The 22,328-nt window shown below is 44.4% G+C and overlaps 3 protein-coding genes and 1 long non-coding RNA gene across 7 annotated transcripts in view; 2 read left to right on the forward strand and 2 right to left on the reverse strand.

Annotated features, from left to right (window-relative positions):
* The window catches only part of LOC114054654, a 20,860-nt gene extending 15,828 nt beyond the window's left edge, over positions 1-5,032 (reverse strand). The window contains exon 1 of the long non-coding RNA XR_003570539.1: positions 4,929-5,032. This is a non-coding gene — a long non-coding RNA (uncharacterized LOC114054654). The remainder of the gene's footprint in view (positions 1-4,928) is intronic.
* ALDOB (aldolase, fructose-bisphosphate B) lies at positions 817-10,685 on the forward strand. 3 transcript variants are annotated; one of them, XM_027878007.1, is made up of 10 exons: positions 840-951; positions 6,909-6,917; positions 7,144-7,265; positions 7,548-7,759; positions 8,281-8,335; positions 8,486-8,646; positions 8,851-8,934; positions 9,415-9,589; positions 9,729-9,928; positions 10,173-10,685. In XM_027878007.1, the coding sequence occupies exons 3-10, from the start codon at positions 7,154-7,156 to the stop codon at positions 10,266-10,268; spliced, it is 1,095 nt and encodes a 364-aa protein (XP_027733808.1). In that variant the 5' UTR covers positions 840-951; positions 6,909-6,917; positions 7,144-7,153; the 3' UTR covers positions 10,269-10,685. The 3 variants fall into 3 exon arrangements, with proteins under 3 accessions (XP_027733806.1, XP_027733807.1, XP_027733808.1); XM_027878005.1 differs by lacking the exon at positions 6,909-6,917 and having other exon boundaries at positions 817-951; XM_027878006.1 differs by lacking the exon at positions 6,909-6,917 and having other exon boundaries at positions 835-955.
* A 1,558-nt stretch (positions 10,686-12,243) lies between these two features.
* MRPL50 (mitochondrial ribosomal protein L50) lies at positions 12,244-13,578 on the forward strand. Its single transcript, XM_027878039.1, has 2 exons — positions 12,244-12,332; positions 13,088-13,578. Exons 1-2 carry the CDS (start codon positions 12,244-12,246, stop codon positions 13,482-13,484), a joined length of 486 nt encoding a protein of 161 aa, XP_027733840.1. The 3' UTR covers positions 13,485-13,578.
* A 2,591-nt stretch (positions 13,579-16,169) lies between these two features.
* The window catches only part of PLPPR1 (phospholipid phosphatase related 1), a 120,662-nt gene continuing 114,503 nt past the window's right edge, over positions 16,170-22,328 (reverse strand). For both annotated transcript variants that reach the window (XM_027878009.1, XM_027878008.1), the window contains exons 6-8: positions 21,229-21,405; positions 19,612-19,743; positions 16,170-17,699 (exon numbers count right to left, since the gene is read on the reverse strand). In XM_027878009.1, the coding sequence (XP_027733810.1) occupies positions 17,667-17,699; positions 19,612-19,743; positions 21,229-21,405 (342 nt within the window). In that variant the 3' untranslated portion in view covers positions 16,170-17,666. The remainder of the gene's footprint in view (positions 17,700-19,611; positions 19,744-21,228; positions 21,406-22,328) is intronic.

Raw genomic sequence — 22,328 nt, forward strand, 5'->3', positions numbered from 1 at the left:
GAATAAAACAACTACTCAATCTACCTGGTTTTAGGGAATAGCTATAGTGTGGTTTCATGCAAACTGAAGTGCTGATAACACTGTTTATACAGGATCAGTATCTTCCACAGAAAAATTTTGCTAAGCAACTGAGAAGTTTGGATGTCATTGCCATGTGGGTGAGCATTTCAATGGGATTTTGGTGAAAAATTTGGCTTGCAGTTGTGCACCTCAATGTGGGCATAGTTTGTCTGATGACCATTGCTCTCACGTATACACTGGGTTACAGAACATCAGAATTTGCTGTGTCATTAACCCTGATGCTGTAGCATCACATTCTGCCTTTCCATATACTAACTGGAAAGGAAAATATGTTTCCATGCTAAATTTTCCAGTGAGGAAGAGCAGTGTAACACTTATGAAGCCACTGAAATGATACCAACTCATGCCAATTAAGGCTCTGATGCAGTGTTTCTGTATTTTGTTTTCTACTCTTCCTTCCTGCACTATGTAGTTTCTGAAGTATAAGCTTTCAAAAGATCTAACCCTAAACACAAAGCTATTCCCAAGATCCCTGTAAACAATTTCCATGGTTCCTCTTGCAGTTCTTTTCAGTCTGTTTTAGAAAGAGGGGGAATAATTTGAAGTAACTGGAAAACACCTCTGTTTCAGTGCATGGTAAATGGCCTTATATATATACAGGGGAGGGAAAAGGGAAGAAACAGCAGGAGCATGACCAGGTCCCATTGGAGATGTGTGGTGGTGGTCTGATAGCCAATGACAGACCTTGAGCAGTGACACCTCCCCAGTCAGCCTGGGGAGGGAGGAGGGACAATGAAGGAGGGGGGGGGGAGAAGGGGGGGGGGAGCTGTCAAGAATTTTATAAAAGTTAGTGATTAGAAGGACTGGGTCTCTTTGCCTGCAAACACCTCACCAGAAGCTTGTAGCAGCAGAGGCACTGCCCACAAATAAGTAAGTATAATAATTTAGTTTCTGAACTGTAAAGGTGGTATGTATATCAGCAGCTGAGACCTGGCATGTTTATCTACACTGGGCTTGGAATGTTGTTTTGGTGTTGTTTTCATTTTTTTGTTACAAGAACAGCTTGTAAGAAATAAGCACTCAGCCATTCTGCAGTGGTCCTCCAAAGTAACCCATTTGCTGCTTACACTGGCTTTCTAACTTAGCTTAGTCACTCAGAACTGGAATAAGGGAACTCTTAGTCTAAAGGTACTAGAGCAATAACATACCTGCATTGCTTTCTGTTGCTTTGTTTTGTGTTTGGTTTTGCTTGTGGTGTACCCAAATTTATGTTTTGCAAGGAGAATACAGAATGACTACAGAAGGCAGCTGGCCCTGACAGGGACCAGTGCTGACAGAAATGTAATTATGTTGTGTTTGCTGTGCAGCTTCTTCTGAAGCATTAGTGCAGTAGTGTGGATAAGATCCTTTGACAGGGGGTGTAGGATGGTCTGCAGTGAAGGAAAATAAAACCTGCCCTCGCATTAGGCTGTAACCTCTCCAGCTGTGAACAGAGAGCTTCAGAAAATTGCTCAACAAACTCAAATCCTCACTGAGTCTGTGATCCTCCATCACATTTTCAACATGTGCTGAGAACCCAAAACTATTTTTAGCCCACCTGAGATCTCACCACTGCTTCCCCCAGTCTGCCCTGCTGGCAATACAAGACTGGAATTCTCATGCAAGTCTGACAGCATTTTATTACCTTCTCTGAGAGGAGCCCAGCCCTGAAATGGGGGCACATTTGCTCAGAGCTTGACTATAGCTCTGAGGCTAATGTGGGAATCAGGACAGGAGATAGGATGTTGAACAAAGGTCCCTAGACAGAACTTGAAAGATGATAAGAAAAATTCACCGAAAGAGCAAAAAACAACCAGGCAATTTACCATGAAACATGCCCCAAAGGACCTATCGAGATGATGAAATAAGTTTGTCAATCAAAAACATCTGTCCCTTTTTCTAGGTGACAGAAGTCTGAGTATCTCTTTTTGTTCCTTACCCTTGAGACTTTTTAGAACCCAGAAATGAAATTTTGCTGTACTAAAACCATCACTCTCAATGCAAAGATGATGGGAGAAACATCCTGTTCTTCCCTCGGTGCTCCTGCCTACATACAGGAGGCACAGTATCCACCTCGACTCCTGAAGCAGGTACTCACAGAGAGTCACAGGGTAATTCAGGATGAAAGGACACCTTCTGCAGTCCCACCACCTCCTGCTCAAAGTAGGGTTAGACATGAGGTGAGATCAAGGTATTCAGGGCTTTATTCAGATGTGCCTAGACAACCTCCAAGGATGGAGACACCACAGCCTCTTTGTCAAGCTGCTCCATTGCTTGGCTGTCCTGTGAAAATGTTTTCTTCATATCCAGGCCAAATCACTCTAGTTTCAGCTTATGCCTGTTGTCTCTCCCTGTCCCTCCACATGCCACTGTGAAGAGCCTGGCTCTGCCTGTGCAGTCACCGCTCTGTAGGTACTGGGGATTGCTGAGAGGTGCCCCCAAAGCCACTGCTGTCTGAGACTGAACTGGACACATCTCTGCAGACTTCTCCTCACAGAACAAGTGCTGCAGCCCCCAACCATCTTGGTGGCACGTGCTGAACTGACTTGCTTCAGTTTGTCATGTCTTTCCTGTAGTGCAGGGACCCAACACTGGATGCAATACCGAGGTGTAAGCTCAAAGTGTGCTGAGCCGAGGGGGATAACCCCTGTCCTCCTCTGGGCTGGCCTCCTGCTCACACAGGGTGCTTGGGCCCTTGTTGATGGCCCCCTGTTCAGCGCAGTGACTGACTGGGCCCTGGGCCATCCCTAAAGAGCTGTTCCCCTATCCCACTAGTCTGGGGTGATTACTGACAGGGCTCTGTGCCCCAGGCAATGGCTGGGCATTTGTCCTGGCTGGACTTCATGAAACTCTGTTGGCCTCTTCCCTCCCCTGTCCAGACTGCTCTGGATGGCTACCCATCAATCAAGTGTATCCATCAGTCCTGCCAGCTTGGTGTCATCTGCAGGTTGGATAAGGATGCGCTCTCTCATCAGACCGGGCCAGGCTCGCTCAGCAGCTCTTACCTACCTGTTTTCACAATGTCTGAGTAACCAGACTTATGAACAGCTCTTTAACAGAGCTCTACAGAGAAGTGAGGCCAGTAACTTGATTTATCCACTGCAATGAGAATATAAGGTGCCTAACCCATTACATGTCTGTCTCTCCCAAGCATGCAAGTGTAAAAGAGGAATAAATCCAGTCAGTTTAACACTGTGTCTACATGAAATGAGCTAAACTTTTGAATACTTTTCATTCTCCCTATCAGTTGTATTTATCAGTTTATGTATTCTACATCTCCTTCTTCAAACCCTGCTCTTTGCAAGCAGAGTCTTTTGTGTGCACAGTTTGTATTGCTGACTGTCAGAGATGGAGACACCAAAGCCTCTGTCTTTACTAGTAATTGAACAGGAAAAGCTACATGCATGAGATACAAACTGTAGTTTGAGAGTTTGGTCCTGCACCATCAGAACCAATTTTATAAGAGATGGCAATGAAGAGACCCAAGAGAAAAACTTACAGATTTTGATCCAACTTTTCCCATCTGCAAACCAGGACTCAGGTGAGGTTTTCTGTAAGACTAGAAGATGTCACTTGAACTGTTTGGAAAGAAGAGATACCAATGGTGTCTGTCCTTTATAGGATGACCCGAAGTAAAATGTAACATTGTTCCTTCTGCTTGTTGTCTTGACTGTGCTCTTTGGGTCTCAATATTATTATGATACAGTGCCTGTGCTGATATCCATGAAGATACTTCCCTTCCTCCTTTATGGTAGCTGAGAAAAACATGAGATTTCAGCAGTAAATATTTACTTTTACAACTGTTCTGTCCCCTTTCCCCCACTCTCACCTCCTGCTGGCCACAAGCTGGGGGCTGAACAAAACTTTGCTGAAGGAGCTGCTGGAACCTGACAAATACTCCAGGTAGCCACGAAACTGGTTTGGTTTTTGTTCGTGTTTGGTTTGGTTTGGTTTCGTTTTGGATCCTGTATAGTTTTACTGTTTTGTGGGTTTTTTCTTCTAATTCTAAAAAAAGTAATGTAAGCAGTTACTACAAAGAGAATGCACTGTGTGAATATAATGTAAAATCAACGTGAAATCACTTGAGCTTCTGACACTTAGCCCACAGCCTAAAATGGGTAAATAAAAACAAAAATTCTTGAAAAATTTTAGTGGTGGGACAACTCCCATGTATTGTTACTGGGATCACAGCTCATTTGAGCTTTTTTCTTCCTGGAGAAGTTGACAAATTAAACAGATAAATAAGGCAAATATACATATTTGTTCTTGGAAGACTGAAATGAGCTGTGCCGCTCTGGCAGCCTGGGCACAACTGTTTTTCCTCAGGACCTGTGAGGTGACATATCCAGCTCTTTAAGGGGAGACATTAATGTTTCTGTGGATGTGCTGGGAACTTGCTCTTTACAAGGTAGCTGTACGAAACATTACTGAAGTGTAAGGCTTCTCCACTCCCCTTTAAATGCTCAGAGCAGGACCTTACAGGAGAGACACCCTTTTTGAATCCAACCATGAAGATCCTCAGAAATTATGCTCCTTATGAAGAATCACAGAAAAATAAAATCCTAAATCAAGAGTACTTGAACATTCTGCACCTTTGAGCTATTATTAGGTTTACAATTGCTCTTTTACTCTCATTTGTTCATTTCAGCTAGAAAGACAGTGCCTTTTATTTGTGCTTGTAGCTCACAGGGCAGATGGGAACCACTCACCAAGGCCTGAAAGATAATTTTGGGGAGACTTTTGGCAAACCTCCATCTACTCCTTCACACTCAATGAGATCCTTGCATAGAAACTGGAACTAACCTGCTGTCTTCCAATTCATCCTTGTGGAACTACACTGTATGGTTTCAGTCTCTCAGAGTACTCACTTGGAGCAGCATTATTTGCTGAAAGCTTGTACTTCAGTACTTCTGTGCTTTGCAGGCTGGCTTTGAGTGATAACTGTCTCTTTGTTATCTTTAAGCAAACACTGGAAACAAGTAAGAGAGAGCAGACATTAGTCTCACTGTTTATTGCATTGCTGGAAAGAAAGTGTGTCCACAGTAACATGACTAGAGCAACTGGTGGTATTGCAGTTCAGGCACAGGGATTAAAGATTACCTGGATACACCCCCTGGTGCTGCAACACAGCTCCAAAATGCAACTCTGAAATCCCACCCCTGATTTAGAGATTCATTAACTTTGACCTTGAACAAGATCATACTTCTGCCAGGTCACAGTTTTCCAGTCTTTTCTGCAGATACTGTGAACCACTGGAGTGATTCCTCATCATTCTGCAAAACCACTTATTTAACAGTGCAGTGGTTTTACCTGAAGTGCTCACCACCCAACTATTATTACAGTACTCAAAACATCAAGCCAGTTTCCTCTTTGAGACATATGTGACACAAACAGCAGGTGAGGGATAAGGAGGGTTATAGGTAAACTGAAGTAGTTATGCAGCATAAACCACAACTTTTCAAGTTCTTCTGAGGGGGTTGAACAGCTGAGAACTGGGAGAGATGGAGCAGCCGTCAGTACAGTAAAAGGATGCTTCCCAGAGCTCTGGGCACAGCCAGACATACAGAGATTGGGGCTCAGCTGAGCCTACTTCTGCAGGAACACAGCAAGGAGGCATTTCAGCCCTTGGGGAGGGAGAGAGCTCTCCCTCATTTGACACAGTCTTCATCATGCAGTCCTTCAACTCCCCTCTAAACCTGGAATGACTCACCTTTGATAAGCTGCATAGCAAGAATTCTGGTCTCAGCTCACAAAAAGATAAAGACATCTGGACTCTGCATCTGGCTAGTCTGTACTGGCAGACAATGCCATTTGAATCTTGCAGGATTAAATTTCCGAAGTACCTTCAGCTATGAATCAGAGACATGGATTTGTAGCTGCCACCCTACTTGTGATGGCATGGTTGCCAGAAAATTTTGGCACCATTTGTCATGCTGTAGAGAACTCTGTACTCTATCATGAGTAACAAACAGACTGTTTATTGTTTCTTCCCATTCTGTCCTTCAGCAGGAAGAACAAGGCAAGGATTCCCTGGCAACATAGCATCTGTGTGCAGGGAAAGATGAAGTAGGACATGGCTGCCTAATGCTTATATAAGGAGAAATATGTGCTGGCCATCTCTGATGAAATTGGAAATGGCATGTTCTCACTCCTCTCTCAGGCTGACTTTGGGAGTAGAAAATGCAGACATTGTCCAGAGCCCTACCCTTTTGGAGAAAACGTGATATTGGAGATATTTTGTACTATTGGAGATCTTTTTAATTAATCACCTTCTGGATTTAGCAACCACTGGCAAAAACATGGGTGTTGATTTAGCTATCACATGATAAATTGAAGGAAGAGAGTCTTTCTGTTTTGGGCTCGCAGGCTTATACACACAGAAAAGCAACTTGGACTATTCAGATGATACCAGAAACTGTAATTTAACGGCATCTAATCAAAACTTTAATAAGACCAAGAATTTTGCCATATCAAGACAGAATTTGGGATTTCAGATGCTGAGTATCTGCAGCTGGTAAGCCTCTGCCGCAGCTGAAAAGATAGAAAAGAGAGGTGAATCCTTCTAAGCCCCCGGGTCTTCTATAGAGGAAGCAATTAACTGCAGTTCTGAAAGCAGCCATGGGGAGGAAAAATACAGAGCAAAGCAGGAGGGTGATGATGGAAAATCAGTTACTGACAACACAGGACAGAAAATGGGAGAGGGACAATGTCAGGAAATGTGTAAAGTAAGCAATGGAATAACTGGCATTCTACTGATGGGAACCAAGAAGTGTCCAGAGTCAGCAGTTTGCATACTTGTTATTTGGTGCATGTTTTTATTACAGTCTGACCTTCCTTTATTCTCTGAGCAAGTCCAGGTAAAATGCAGAGTCTCTCCCACTTTGGCTACGGAAGGATGTGGCAGGATGTGGCTCCCACACTTCTCTCTTCTGATTTTGCCAGACACACCAAGCTAAGACGACCCGAAATGGATTTCTTGGCATATGCTTATGATAACATGGACCACACAAGCACCAAGAGCCCTCCAGTGGGGTCTCTGATTCACAGTCTCCCCCAGCTGGTAACATTAATTCTCTTTCACAGATAAGTCAACATGACCCACCAGTTCCCAGCGCTGACTCCAGAGCAGAAGAAAGCTCTTTCAGACACTGCTCAGCGGATTGTGGCTTCAGGAAAGGGGATCCTAGCTGCAGATGAATCAGTGGGTTAGTTCTGCTTATCAATCAGTTAGCAGCACTCAAGAATTTTTCCTTTTAATTTTGCTGCATGTTTGAAACCAATGGAGTAAACGAAAGACCCTTAAAAACTGAGCAGTTTTCTGAGCAGAAACAGCCAGTCTGGGCTGCAGCTGTGACAAAAAAGCTTACAAACTATGGGTTGGGAAGGGAAACTCTAAATCCAGCTGCAATTTCTTACTACACACTGGGACCAGGAGGAGGCCAGCCAAGCCTGAAACCTCTTGGTCTGGCCATTGTCCACCTTACTAGGTACCATGGGGAACAGACTGCAGAGGATCAATGTGGAGAACACAGAGGAGAACCGCCGAGCTTTTAGAGAGATCCTCTTCTCTTCAGACACTTCCATCAACCAGAGCATTGGGGGAGTTATCCTCTTCCACGAGACTCTCTACCAGAAAGACAGCAGTGGAAAGCCATTCCCAGCACTCATCAAGGAAAAAGGCATTGTGGTGGGAATAAAGGTGAGTATCTGTACTGGCCTGACTGGCAGCATAACCCAAACCACTTTTCCAGAGAAAATTTATATATGGAGCTGCACTCTCTCCTGAAAAACACTTTTGTGTGTGAGTGTGTGTGTGTGTGTGTGTGGTTTAAGATCACTAGATGCTCTCAGCCACCATTCTCTGCCTTGCTTTTGTGCACATTATCACTAAACACAGGAACTTTTTATATACCAGCTCCCATTTACTCACCATTTACTCCAAATCAGTCCCTTCATGCAGTAACCTAAATCCAGTTCTTTCTGCATCTGACAGAGCTCTCAAGCCATTCTCTGCAGCCATCTACACACTGCCCCTTCCTCTGACCCAGGTCACTCCTTTTCTTCCCTTTTGCTCCAGTATTTCCCTCCTTTGCATCCTGAGGATGTTCAGCCCCACACTTTACTCACAGTCAGCCTGCAAAGGCAGACTAGCCATGGGTAAGAAGATAAGGACTTATTCCCATTTCTCTGTAACCCTTCCTCTTTTTCTGATCTCCACAGCTCGATAAAGGCACGGCACCTCTAGCAGGAACAAACGGAGAAACCACCATCCAAGGTAAGGAGAGATCTAAGGAGCCTAAGCTACAACCTGTGCAGCAAAAGCCATGGGATGACTCCCTTGAGGCACAGCCTTGGCTGGTGTCAGAGCACTTGTCAGAGCTCTGAGCTGAAGAACAGCTCTCAGAGGAGCTGTTCCCCCCTGCAGGGCTGGATGGGCTGGCTGAGCGCTGTGCCCAGTATAAGAAGGACGGTGCTGACTTCGCCAAGTGGCGCGCGGTGCTCAAGATCACCAGCACAACACCCTCCCAGCTCGCCATCCAGGAGAATGCCAACACCTTGGCACGCTATGCCAGCATCTGCCAGCAGGTACCTGCCCTCCAGCAATCCTTCCTGAGGTGCTGTTGCCCCTTCTCACTGATCCCTGTGATGACATGCTAGAAAGGAGGATCTCTGTGAGGGTTTGGGGAAAGACAAGGAGGAAAGACAGCACAGGAGGATGAAATACCATCAAACTACAAAAACAGCTTTTCTTCCGTAGCCCTAAAGATTCCCCTGCCTTCCTTTTCTTAGCATGGTTTGGTGCCCATCGTGGAGCCAGAAATCCTGCCTGATGGAGACCATGATCTTCAGCGCTGCCAGTATGTCACAGAAAAGGTAAGACATTCCTCCGCCCTCACCAATCAGCAGCTAAAATTTGTGCAGGTTATGCTCACAGAGCTGAAAGAGATTTATTTGACCAAAAAGGTCACATAAACTGCATAATTCATAACTGCACCACAAATATGAGCTGCTTACAGGCAACTAATGAGTTAATAGCACATGCAAGAGTATAATCTATGCTTTTGGACTTCCACCCAGACTGATGATATAAGCATCCTCAATCTCAGAAAAGATGGATCAGGAGCAAAACCAAGTACTTCAGTTTGCAGGGACAAATCTGGTAAATAAGAAGAGTGGTATCCCAGTCATCTCAAAAGCAGCGGTATCTCCACAACTGCAACCCCTGAGATAAATTACACATGAGAAAGCAGAATCCCATTTGATCTTTTTACATTCCCAAAGAATAAGCTGTCCTGCAGCAGGCTGAGGTAAAGGTTTGAGTAAAAGTCTGCATTCAATTCCCCTGTTTTCCAGGTTCTGGCTGCTGTCTACAAGGCACTGAATGATCACCATGTGTACCTGGAAGGGACTCTGCTGAAACCCAACATGGTGACAGCTGGGCATTCCTGCTCCAAGAAGTATACCCCTCAGGATATTGCTGTGGCAACCGTCACTACCCTCCTCCGTACCGTTCCTGCCGCTGTTCCTGGTGATTCCTGACTCATTCCTATGTCTCCATTCCCCATGTCACTCTTGCTGACCCTGCTTCTACCTCTGGCGTGCAAAGCTCAGGGGTCTGAGGTGACTGGAGTGGTCCGTTTCTAAGCCTCCAAACCTCCTTCTTGCAGGGATCTGCTTCCTGTCTGGAGGCCAGAGCGAAGAGGAGGCTTCTGTCAACCTGAACGCCATGAACCAGTCCCCTCTGCCTAAGCCTTGGAAACTGACCTTTTCCTACGGGAGGGCCCTGCAGGCCTCTGCCCTGGCTGCATGGCTAGGCAAAACCGAGAACAAGAAGGCGGCACAGGAGGCCTTCCGCAAACGGGCACAGGTAGGAGGCTTCCCCTCTGGCACTGGGAGGAGCTGCTCCCCATGAAGGGAGACCTGCTGTCACCTTCCAAAAGGTTCCCTTGATTGCTCCCCTCCTGGTGCTTCACGTTCACCAGGCGTTGTTTCTGCCTTGGTTAATTACTTGGTTATTTCTTACTTGGTTACTCCCGCTGGTTACTCTTTGCACACCTGCTGTTCTCACCTCACACTGACTGTTTTCCCCCTCCTTTCACTTTCTTTTTCAGATTAACAGTTTGGCTTGCAGGGGACAGTATGTCCTGTCTGGGAAGACTGACACAGCTGCCACACAATCACTTTTCACTGCCAGCTACACCTACTGAAAGTGCAGGAGCCTTCCTTCCTCCTGTCCCTTCTCACAAGGGGGAACGTGTTCGGAAATAAAAGAAAAACATACAAATCTAATTTCCCTTTACCCTACACCAAGCTGGAGATAAAATGGATAAGCTTTCTCTCCACCCTTCACTCCCACAATTTACCAAGGGGATATTCTTGTTTCGTTTGCACATTCCAAGGAAAGGGAATTCTTTCCAAACAGCAAACAACAGCTGCCAATGAATCATGAACCCGCTCTCCCCTAGTCTGAAACTCAGTCCCTGCAATAATAGGCAGATTAAGTAGTTCCCTGGCAATTCAAACACATACCCTTGCCCATTACCACATTTTTCAGCCAAAATCTTGAATTATAAAACCTGACTCTGTATTCAATCATGGCAATAAAACAGTAATTGAAAAACTAATCTCTACCTTACATTTCTTTTTTGTTGTTGTTGTTGTATAAATTTTATAGTGTTCGTCACACATATTGTGTCTTTGCAAAGATTAAAAAAAAATGTTACAGCTGGTTAGCTTGGGAAACCCAGAAGATATCAAAGGGGAATAATCCAATAGTGACACAGCTGGAGAGGTTAATCTTGATGAACAAAGGCACAAAAAAACTTGAGAGGTGTACAAGGGACTCAGGCCACAGACAAACAACTCTACCTTCAGAAGCTTCTTGTGTCCCTGGAGAGTCTTGGTTGGTGGGATGAGGCTGCACCAGGGTTGCACAGGTTGGATCAGGGCTGTGAAAAGACTGTTTTTGCAGTGGCATTTGTCACACTAATTAACACCAAACATGCAGGAAGGCATCTTGGCCTGCTCTGCTAGTGTAGCTTGGATAATCAGGCTGATGTTGCAGGCCCACTGTTTGACCTTTGGCCTGTTGCTGTCTCCCTGTTAAAGATACAAGATTTGTGAGCTAAAGTACAATTAGACGGTTGTAATGACAAAAAAAAAAATAAAAAGGCGTAAGTGGCAAAAACAGCAGACCAAGATTATACAAGAGTATTTTCCTAGCTGCACACTACACCTATCAGTGTAGTGAGGCCTTGGAGCAGCACCCCAAACATCCAGGGCCAGCTTCCCAGAGGAGCTCCCGACCCTCTAGGGTTATCTCACTCTGCTGGCTGCTCGAACCAGCCACAGGCACTCCCTGCTCCTGCCGACAACTGGGAAAACATGTAAAAATCACTGTCCTGTAACCACCTCCTCCTGTCCTCTGTGTCAATAACCTGTCACAGGGGCACTAAACAGCCAAACTCTTTCATGTGGATACAACCACTGAGTAATTAATACTTGATTTAGACTATCCTGACAGTGAATAAAGAGCAAAAACTTGCCTAAAGAAACATCTCTCCAAAGGTCAATATCAGCATCAGGAATGACACTCCTTTCCTGGCTCGGCTCTGGTTGTGTCTTCACACACCCAATCTCAGTAAAACCTCTGCTCCACACAAGCAGCATCCCGCTGATCCTCTGATCCGTGCATCACAGGATCAACCACGGAACAGTTCGTGCTGGAAAGGACCTTAAAGATCGTATTTTTCCAACCAGATCCAGATCAAACCCCTCTGCCATGGGCAGGGACACCTTCCACTAGACCAGGCTGCCCCAGCCTGTCCGCTGACACTTCCAGTGATGGGACACCCACAGCCTCTGTGGGCACCCTGTGCTAGCGCCTCACCAGTCTCACAGGGAAGAATTCCTTCCTAATCACCCCTCTTTTAGTTTAAAATAGTCCCCCCTTTTTCTGTCACGACCTGCTCGTGTAAAACTCCCCTCTCCCTCTGTGTTACGAGCCCACATGACACACTGGAAGGCCGCAGAAAGATCTCCCGGGAGCCTTTTTCCAGAGGGAGCCGAGACACCGTGCGCTGAAGGGCGGCCAAGGGACTACATGTCCCGTGAGGCTTTGCGAGGCGTGGCGGAAGTTCGTCACTGCGGCAGTTCGTCACTGCGGCGGCGCCGGGAAGGAGCATGGCGGCGGTGCGGGTGCTGAGGGCGGCGGGGCCGGGACGGCCCGGGCTGGGGCCTGCGGGGCTCAGGGCCTTCTGGGGTGGCCGCAGGTACCGCGGGGCACCAGGGGGTGGCGTCTAAATCTCCCGGGCCATGGAAGTGCTGGAAGGGCTTTGGTGCCACACCTCTCCCCCCAGAGTGCATCCCTCGGGGTTGTGTCCAGGCGGCTCCGGGTTATTTTTAGGGAAGGAGATCCAGCAGATTCTGTGGGAATCAAGCGCCCGTCGAGGCGCACTGCTGGAGGGCGGGCGTGCTGGTGCAGGGTTGGAGTCTTTAGTGCTATGACCTGCTTTTTGTTGGGGGTGGGAACGGAGGGATTTCACGGGAATGTGAAATGGTAGTTCCTGTACAGCATTTTAGGTGAGACCATGCATGGGTTGTTGACTAGAGTGTGGCTTATGAGCAAGTCAAGTTTTGTGGTTAAAACTAGTGATTTTTTTTTTTTTTAAAGTGGGCACTGATTTTTTTTTTCTGTATTGGTTATTTTCTCTTATCCCTTTTTTTACTCTTTATTTTTTTAATTGCCACATCAGATTAGAAAACGCAGCTGTAACTTGGAAGACAAGTAATTACTCCGGTTAAAGTGTTTCCACTCAGCTCAGTGAGATGAGGTGGGAGGGCGAGTGGTGGCTCTGCAGAGGGAGCCTTTGGGGAAAACCGCCAGACCCTGTCTGGTTTTGTCCCTCGTGGATAAGGGACCTGCTGTGTGAACTGTCTGGTTCGAAACTGCTTTAAAACACCTTGAACAGAAACTCGCTCTGAGCCAGCCCAGAGTTTGAAAACGCTTCTTTTCTGGTGCCAGCAGGAAGGAGGACAAGGAAGTGGAAGTGGGAAAGGGGATCCCTGAGAAGGTGGAGAGGAGCGAGCCCAGCCTGCTGTGCCCCCCGCCGCGCAGCCGGAGTTATCTCCCCCCGCAGGACCTGCAGGTCCGCCTCGAGTCCCACGTCAGGGAGGTTTTTGGGTCATCCCTCCACCAGGACTGGGAGCAGACGCCCCTGCAGGAGAACGGGCTGAAGTTCCAACTGCTGGCGCGGCTGGCGGTGGAGCTGGGACACGCCGTGCCCAATTCCCAGCTCCACCTGATGCGCTGCGCCGGGGACGTGCTGGGTTTTTACCGCACTCCCGTGAAGGATGTGACCAAGTTTGATGAACTCGCGGCCGCAGAGCTGCCGCCGAACCTGAAGATCATCTGGAAGCAGTGAGTCCCACCACGGAGCTTTCCTGCAGAGCAGCGGCAGAGCCCCCTCCTGACACTGAAATGTGTGAATTTCACTAATAAAAGTTCTCTGAGTCGTGCTCGGCTTTTTCACTGTTGTCTGTTCTGTCCTTTCTCCCCTGCAGGCCAGGGGTGTGGCACTGCCAGCTGCTCCCTGGCATCTCTCTGGCTCCAGTGGGGATAAACGGCGGGGGGATTAACTCCACAGTCCCTGTCCTGGTTTTGGCTGGGGTAGAGGTACCTTTCTTCCCAGTGGCTGGTGCGGGGCTGTGTTTTGCATTTGTGCAGATGCTGAACACAGGGTTGATAATAAAAAGATGTGTTTGTTATTGCTGACCAGGGCTTGTTTTCCACACTGGGGAGGAGGCTGGGGTTTCATGGGAGGTTGGGAGGAGACACAGCCAGGACAGGTGATCCAAATGGCCAAAGGGATATTCTAGACTGTAGGACATGCTCAGTGCATAAAGTGGGAGAAAAAAGGAAGGATGTTTGGAGTGATGGGGTTTGTCTTCCCAAGTAACCACTACATGTGATAGGCTCTGCTCTCCTGGAGATGGCTGAATACCTGCCTGCCCATGGGAAGCAGGGAATGAATTCTTTATTTTGCTTTGCTTGTGTGTGTGGCTTTTCTCTTACCTCTTAAAATGTCACTATCTCAACCCACATGTTTCCCAGCTTTTACCCTTCCAATTCTCTCCCTGATTGCACTGGTGGGGGAATGAGCAAAGAGCTGACTGGGGTGGGGCTGGCTGGGGTTGGATCAGGACAACCTCCTAAACTTGTCTTCACTTCTGCACTGTCTGATGGAGTTTTGTGTGTGCATTTGGGCTGTATCAGGAACCACATTCAGCTCTGCCACCATGACCAGCAGGGCTGACGAAGCTGGGGAAGGAGGGGGAAGGTGAACCATCCTATTTTTTTTTTTTCTCTGAAAATAAGACCCTGTCAGCAATAAGGTTTGTAAAAGCTATTAGAAGTGTCATCTTAAACTGCTTGTGCTGCTCAAAATTGCTACATGAAAATAGGGCCAGGTAAAATTGTGAGATCTAACTCAGTAATGGTGAACTCTCCAACAGCCCTATATACACACCTGCCATCAAAGCACCTTCTTGAATTCTTCGGTGTCTGTCAGAAACACTGTTTTTTAATTTTTGTGTCTCCTTCTAATAGCTGTTAGGTTTTTTTACATGTTACCTGTATGTTCAGTTTTCCTTCCCATCTAACTGATGATGCAGGTCTGCTTTTAATCAGAGGAGGCAGCAGAGAAGTGAGGAAAACAAATAAATTCAACAGCCTGAGAAATCTGTGGTACTTCATGAATTTTGATAAAACAGGTTGTTCTAGTGAGGTTAGAGTCAATGTGTGATTTTTTTTTTTTTTTTCTGGGAATGATCCAGAAATGTCCTGGTTACACCACTCACTGCCTTCAACCCTTGCTCTCCCAGTTTCTTTCAGCAGACACCCCAAGTACACTGAGACACTGAGACACTGCTGTTTTTGTGTGTCACAGTGCTCAGTTTCTTGACTGAGCAAACTTCTCAAGTGCTCCTCCTTCTCATAGCTCTGAAGAAATTTAAGAAACCCATTCTTTTCTCCTTTTGGCTTTTGGGGAACTACAGAATAGTAAAAATGTAGTGTTACACATTCCATTGTGGGATGAATGTGAGGGAGCTGGGGATGTTTCACTGGTCACTGTGAAAGGCTGAAGGTTCCCAAATCCCTCCTCTGCACCTTATGGGAAATCACAGTGTGACAAATGGCTACATCTGTGTCATCCTGGCTGCTTCAGATGCTGCTTGGCAGCAATAAATTAGAAGTATTTTTTCATGAAATTATTGTCTTCTTCCGTTCAAAAACCAGAAACATTTGCACCTTCTTGTTTCTTCTTAAGACTCATTATCAAGAAAACGCTTTCAGTGGTAGTTGTACTTCATGTTTATCTGCCCCTTCTCTGTCTCTCCCAGAATGTAACTTTGATAGCTCTATGTAATGTGATCAGAACAGAGTGGAAAAACCGAAGACTGAAAATTACGCAAGAAAGGAGCATGACAGCAATTGTCTGAGTCAAATTCCCATTTCCCTTATTGCATATACTTAGTTCCTTTTGAGGTGCAAACCTCATGCTTCCATCAGCCCAGGGACTGTAGCACAATGGAAGGGGATCAGACATTTGAGATGCAAAACTTCTTAACAGAACTCTGAAATGAGGTCAAAGTCTTGAACAGAACACCTGTGCCATGGAAGGGGTAAGACTTCTAGGGGATTAATCACTTTTTAATTCTTGGCCTTTCAAAAGTACCTAACTTCTGTTGAATTAAATTATAAATAAATAAGTAAGCAAAAGCTCTGGGCATGCAGTTTGTTGGTTTCAGACCAGTAGAGAAGATCAGACAGAAGTGTGAAAAAGCCTACTTGGGAGGATATTTCCTAGCAGAGAAGTTCAGAACTGTTTTTTCCCCTGGAATTTTGATCCAAGTTGCAGTGAGGGACCCAGAAACTTATCAACGGCTCCTCATGGTCAGGTCTGATCCTGATATTCCTAAGCCTGAAGCAGACATCTGTAGAGTCAGAAGAAAATACCAACCTGGAAGAAACTCTGCAAGACCAGACAGAAACAGACATCCCAGATTTTCTTTGTATCCCAGGCAAATGACAGAGACCAGGCTACGTGTTTGCTTTTTTGATAATTTTTTTTCACTTCTGTTTTGGAAAAAATATACAAAAAAAACCCAAGAAGAACCAACATGGAAATGTGAGGTAAACATTCCAGTAGAAGTACAGACAGAGGCTCCATTCTTTAAAGGAGACACACAGCAGTTATCACCATGCTAAAAGAATGAGATGCAGGAAAATCCTAGAAACAGTGAAAAATCGTGTAATGAAGCCTTTGCCCCAGTTCTAGCCATTGTAAATGGGCTTTTTTTGTTCTTCCCCTCCCACCCCCAACCCATACTCAATTAATTGTCTTTAAAGTCCTTAGGCAAAGTTGTTCAATTGTAAAATAGCAGTTTTGATATAAATTCTGTACGGCAGAATTTACAAAAACGCAGACTGCTACTACAGGCTGTCAGCTTTTAATTTTCTTTTGTTTAATTATTTTTTTTTTACTTGCCAAAGCCCCTCAGGGAAAAAATACACTTTGGGGGGCAAAACTGGCTTCTTTGTTATGCCAGCTGGAATGCCAGGGAATGCCTCCCCACTGGAGAAGTGGTGTCACTTTTCCTTTGCAACAGTGTCACTAGTTACCCCACAAATCTATGATGAAGTGATGAAACACTCAGAGCGCAGCCTCCGCTCCACAGTGGTGGCTGTATATCCCCATAGTCAATTCCTGAAGCCAGGTTTCACAGGGAGCTTCGGCTGGGCCTCGGGGAGGAATGAGGATCTAGGGAGATGATATAGTCAGCTCACATGCTATCAGCTACTACTATAAATTTTCATGTCCAGTCTGTCTATACTGCAGACTGAGGATGTTGTTTTAGTTATTCTTCAATAACCAGCACAATCACCCACACCAGAACAATCAGGCTTTGATTCAGTGAGGTGCTTAAGAACATGCTTCAAGTCTGCCAAGTAGTCTGGAAACTGGGTGGCTAAACTGCATCCCTAGGGAACACCTAAGTAGCCCACTGAATCAAGGATGGATTTTTGCTATTTGTTAATAGTATCATTCAGGTTAGATTCCTGATCACCATTATTTTAATATCAATTAAATATATGAGATTACTTCAGATCTATGCTGATCTTACTGAGAACAGAATCTGACTCAGTGGTAGAAGCACTTCTTACGGTAAGAAAAGGTAAAAGTGAATGTTTCTTTTTTCAAGATATATAAATTCAAAACTGAAAAGAAAAAAGTGTACAAATATCACATAACAACATCAACAATTCCATAGATGTAGTTCCTCAGTGCACACTTTAAACAAGAAAAGGTTTTTTTTTTGTCCTTTTTCCATTTTGCTTTTAAAGTCTGGCATAATAATATTAAAGCTGACAAAAAATCAGGGCAAGCTACATCACTTCCTCATACAAAAAAAGTACAAAACATTAGCCTCTAACTAGACATAACATAATACTAGTCATCACAGTTAGACATTTAGTAACTGTGTGTCTTGGACTGTTGTACTGGAGGGTAGTAAAAAATAGCTCCGGCTGCCAATCTCCCATCTCAGGTTACTTCAGTCATAGAGGCAGAGTGGTTCTGCAAAGAGGAAAAGGCAAACACATGAACATTCATAAACAGTTTGGCATTTACATATTTTGGTGTGCAAAATGAATGAGAAAACCCTTTGCTAATAAAACCTGTTGCTCAGTTAACCCAGGGCTTTAAAACTGCGAAACTGACTGCTGCCTGTCCTGAGCGTGTGGTGGGAATCACTGAACTCCAGCCCTGCTGTTAACAGGCTGGAAAAACAAAGTGGGATGTTTTCAACACAGACTTTCAAAAGGGACTGGGAACTGTCCAGAGGGACAGGTCTGCAGAGGCTCAAGTGCTTCATACAGTCACATAACCAATACAGTGGGTCTGCCCTCAGGAGAGCCTAGAAGACTGTGGTTTGGCTTCACATGATGGGTGCTTAAAACCATATGGAGGTGGGGTCAATATACCAAAACACATGCAGCAACAAGAAGTCCTCTGTAGGTGGCAGTGTAGATTTAACCTTCCTGGGAGCCAATGTCCAGGACTCCAGTGGCAGTACTAAGTCATCCTTGGATCATGCCGCTTCTGCAGGGTTTGTGTGGGTGCAAGGCAAAACGAGACCGGGGATAGATGCAGAAATCTGCACAGACAAGGACATGGTACCTCCTATACCTGAAGAAACAGTAAGAAGCATGTGCTCCCAAAGACCTGTTTACACTATCTTCATAATAGGATCACATTTTCCCCTATCTACTCCTACATTGTATATGTATGGTCCTGTAGAGACTGATACCCTGAAAATTACCTTGTTGATTTATAGTGGACATCAAACAGCTGAGGTCTGGTCGCTACCTGCACTTCACAGCTCAGCATCTATACACAGCTGACTTGACTAAATTTTTCTCACAGTCTATATTTTTCCCTGCTCAGCCCTTTTGTCATGCATGACACAATGTGGACATTTAAGCAGTGCTTAGTTTATGAACTGCAAACCACCAACAGAACATTTAGTGCACACAGTTCTGCAGATTTAATGGGAAGTCTTCAAGTAAATCTTTGCCTAATCAAAACTGACTTTTCAATTAAGCAAAATATTTCCAGGCATTAGAAAAGTGTCTTTTCCACTTTTTTTTTTTTTTTTTTAATTCCTCTTTTCAGTTATTTGGCAAAGAGTTTAACGGAAGTTGCTACTGATCTTGCTATAGGCCATGTGCAGAGGAATGACAGGCCATCTAATAAAGGAAGTACAATTTAAAGAACAAATAAATGACACCAGGGTGTTTAAAATAACTGATAAACTACAGTTTATCCTCATTCCCAGAACCTGTTTGGCAGGTGGAATTTACTTGTTTGTGTTGAAAGGGCTGGATATGATTATGCCAACATAAGCCACTTTAAGTGGTGGTAGTTTTAATAAAAACACTATCAATAGTTATGCTCTCACTTGCCTTTTTTTTTTTTTTTTGCAGACCTGAAAGAATGCTATTATTTCTCTTCTGATGACTTAGAGATAGAAAACAGTATGAGATTTTTATCATTATATAAGATACTGAACACTAATAAGGTTAAAAACTAATCTCTATAAATACATTTCTGGACAGCTTAGTTTATTCTCAGGAGAGATTAAATCTTTCAGACATCCCAAAAGTATTCTGGAATGTAGTTAGGCAGAATTATTTTTGCTTGTCTCTCAGTTTTCTATTCTAAGTGAAGGCTTTTTTATCACAAACCATATGCAGAGGCATGTGAAATCCTACTTCTTTAGCAGTGGATGTGCACAGGGGCAGAAGATCTACTAGCATTTGCTAGTTCCAGAAATAAATGCCTTAAAACAAATTCTCCCTTGATTCAGATTCACTCTGTTCAATGGGCTCAATGTTAGGAATGTATGGTTACGTATACAACTAGTTTTTACTCTGCTGTAACAGAAAATGTGGTTGGTAGTGGGTCTGGGTGAGAGGATTTACAGTACCTGTGCACTCAGTGTCTCCAGAGGACTTTCCACTCTTGGAAAAGCCATTAGTGGCATTCCTCGTGGGTCTTCAGGCTTCGGTTTAGAAGGAGCTCCGTGAGTGCCCTTAAAGTTATGGACAACACATATCCCCTGTGTAATGTAGAAAAAACAAGTGAGGTTGGTGTGTTCTGTCCCCAGGAAAACTCAGAGGAGTTAACACTGCCAACTTCTGAAAAGAATTTAATGTAGGTTTTGGTTCAAGGCATCACCTGTCTCAGCCTTGGGCTACAGTGGGTCTGAGTGTGATGGACTGCTTTGGGAAGTGGGTTAATCTGAGGTGATGAACCATTCTCGGCCTTTTTACATTTTACATTTCACACAGCAGAGACTCCCACGTATGCTTTATCTTCCCAGAACCACAGACTACCTGAATGATACACTTTACTGGCCAAATACTCCCTTCAGACTCTGACTTTGTCACTTCCAAGCAGTGAAAACAGCTCAGCGGATGGCTGCGTCTCCCTCACCTCTAGATGACATCATTTAGCATCGCTCCTTCATACTTCCAGCAGCACTGGGGCGACAGACTCATATCGCATAGACAAGATTTAAACTGCCCTTCCCAACGGAACCAGATAAATAATTTACATTAAAGCCAAAGAGATTCAGGTCAGAGGTTGTAGACATCTTTTTATTTAAAGGGAACATGGAAACAACTGACATGTGGAGGTTTGTTGTTGTCGCTTTTTAAAGTACAGAACAGGAAAAAAGAAATCAGTGACAGGACAATCCAGATTTAAGGGATCTTTGAAACCTAATCCCTCCTGATTACAGGATAAAGTGTCTGCTGCTGTGCAGTGGATAGTTTTGAAGCATATTTTGATTATATGGAACCAGGCATGTTTCTTGGTAATAACAAGAATGACCTAGACTGCTTGCTGTGCGAGTAAATTCTCAGCAAGAGACCTCTCACCAAGCAAATCACCTAAACCACAGAGCCCACGGGAGAGCCAGGTACACTCCAGGTCTGGAAAGATGCTGTTCCCTACATTCTGTGGGAAGGCCTTTTATATATTTTAATACATTTAGTTATCCTTTAGGGAGTAAACAATTTCAGCTTAACTCCAAAATGATGCAAAGGGAGGTAATTTTGTCTCCCAGGGAGTTTATCCTGACCTTTCTTTCTACTGCACTTCTTTTATGGTCCAAAACAAAATGGAGAACCAGGACCACTGCTCAGAGCCCCAGACAACACCCTTTATCTAATATTTTTGCCAGATACAAGATACATAGTGAGGTTTTGTAACACGAGGGTGTTAGAGGAGTCTCAAGCATGCCCTCCTTTTGATATTAGTTGAAAACTACACCTTCTTTACAGCATTTTCCAGAACAGGTCAAGTAAGAACAAGTACAGCAATTAAAAGAATTGAAATATTTAAAACTGAAATACATAAAATGTACAAATGTCACCATATTAGCCTTATCAATTACTATTCCTGACTTCATACTCTGATTCCCTGTGGTAGATGGGGCTAGAATTAGATCTTGCATGCCACAAGAAAATAGCACTTTTAATTTTTTTTTTTTAATACTATGGTATTTTTTAAAGGAATTCACAAAGACTGCTGGACTTACCAGAAACAAGGCTACAGCACTGCCCAGGATGAAGCCTGCGATCACATCCGAACAGTGGTTCCGATACTCAGAAACTCGATTCAGCCCAGTGAGGAAGGCAGCACACAGGGTACCCAAACACAGCACAGGCTTGGCTAGCCTGCTGCTCTTTGTTTTAATTGTGCTTGTGATGTACATCTGAAAGGAAGAACAAACCAAAAGTGAAAAGAGGCTCTGGCAGAAATGCATCCTTCCCACACAGAAAAATCCTAAATCCGCAAGGATGTGACAAAATCCATGTTTCGTTTAAAAAAGCACTGGGAAATGGAAGAAGAGGTTTCAGAGATGGAAGAAGGTAATTCAGAGAACATTTTTAAGAGTACAAAACAGATACTGTTAAACGGTGTTGTTTCAGGATGTCAAATATCCCATTATTTACATACAGGACTTCTCCTGAGCTTGTAGGCTCTGTTTGTGCTCGTAAGGTGGCACTCTGAATGCACATGACTAAATGTCTGCAAAGGGAGCCAGGAATTTATGCTTATACTCCTGCAGAAACTGTAATGTACAGAAGATCTGAGTGCATAGCATCTGTATCAACTAGCTACTCCATCTTCCTAAGTGGTGTTAAGTTTAAGAAACAGAGAACATTGTGAAAAACCATTACAGACATTTTCTCTGAAAGATGGAAGGAAACACACAATATGAGAAAGGTTTCTTTCAAAACAAAGTTGATTTTGAAAATGTAATTCTTGAGCATGAATTTTCACTGCTCTTTGAGTATTTTTTAATTAACCCTACATGTTTCTGGCAGTTCGTGTATTTTTTACACCTTTTGACAGAGAGCAAAACCATGTGGGTCCCAATTAGCAGCCAGTCATTAATTCCAGAGCCACAAAATAACAAAGATTAAGCAAACCAAGCCTGACGGCAAAACAATTCAATAAAATCCTTTTCAGCAATCAAGTATGGATGCCTGAATGATTTCCAGAGCTTTGATAATAAAAGCAAATACATCGAACATGTTTGCCCAGAATGTCTCCAGATGACACACTGCTCCTCATACATGAAAAAGAATCATGAAGGTACATTTGAAAAATGCTTCTTAAAGTGTCATGCTC

Source organism: Empidonax traillii, unplaced genomic scaffold, assembly GCF_003031625.1.
Source record: "Empidonax traillii isolate 1590-97213 ecotype Southwest subspecies unplaced genomic scaffold, ASM303162v1 scaffold37:size1818073, whole genome shotgun sequence".
Classification (NCBI taxonomy): domain Eukaryota; kingdom Metazoa; phylum Chordata; class Aves; order Passeriformes; family Tyrannidae; genus Empidonax; species Empidonax traillii.

Coding starts and splice junctions, on each gene's coding strand:
- ALDOB (XM_027878005.1), top strand. CDS start 7,154: ATGACCCACCAGTTCCCAGCGCTGACTCCAGAGCAGAAGAAAGCTCTT. Junction 7,266..7,547: donor AGCTGCAGATGAATCAGTGG/GTTAGTTCTGCT, acceptor CCACCTTACTAG/GTACCATGGGGAACAGACTG. Junction 9,929..10,172: donor CCTTCCGCAAACGGGCACAG/GTAGGAGGCTTC, acceptor TTTCTTTTTCAG/ATTAACAGTTTGGCTTGCAG.
- MRPL50 (XM_027878039.1), top strand. CDS start 12,244: ATGGCGGCGGTGCGGGTGCTGAGGGCGGCGGGGCCGGGACGGCCCGGG. Junction 12,333..13,087: donor GCCTTCTGGGGTGGCCGCAG/GTACCGCGGGGC, acceptor TGGTGCCAGCAG/GAAGGAGGACAAGGAAGTGG.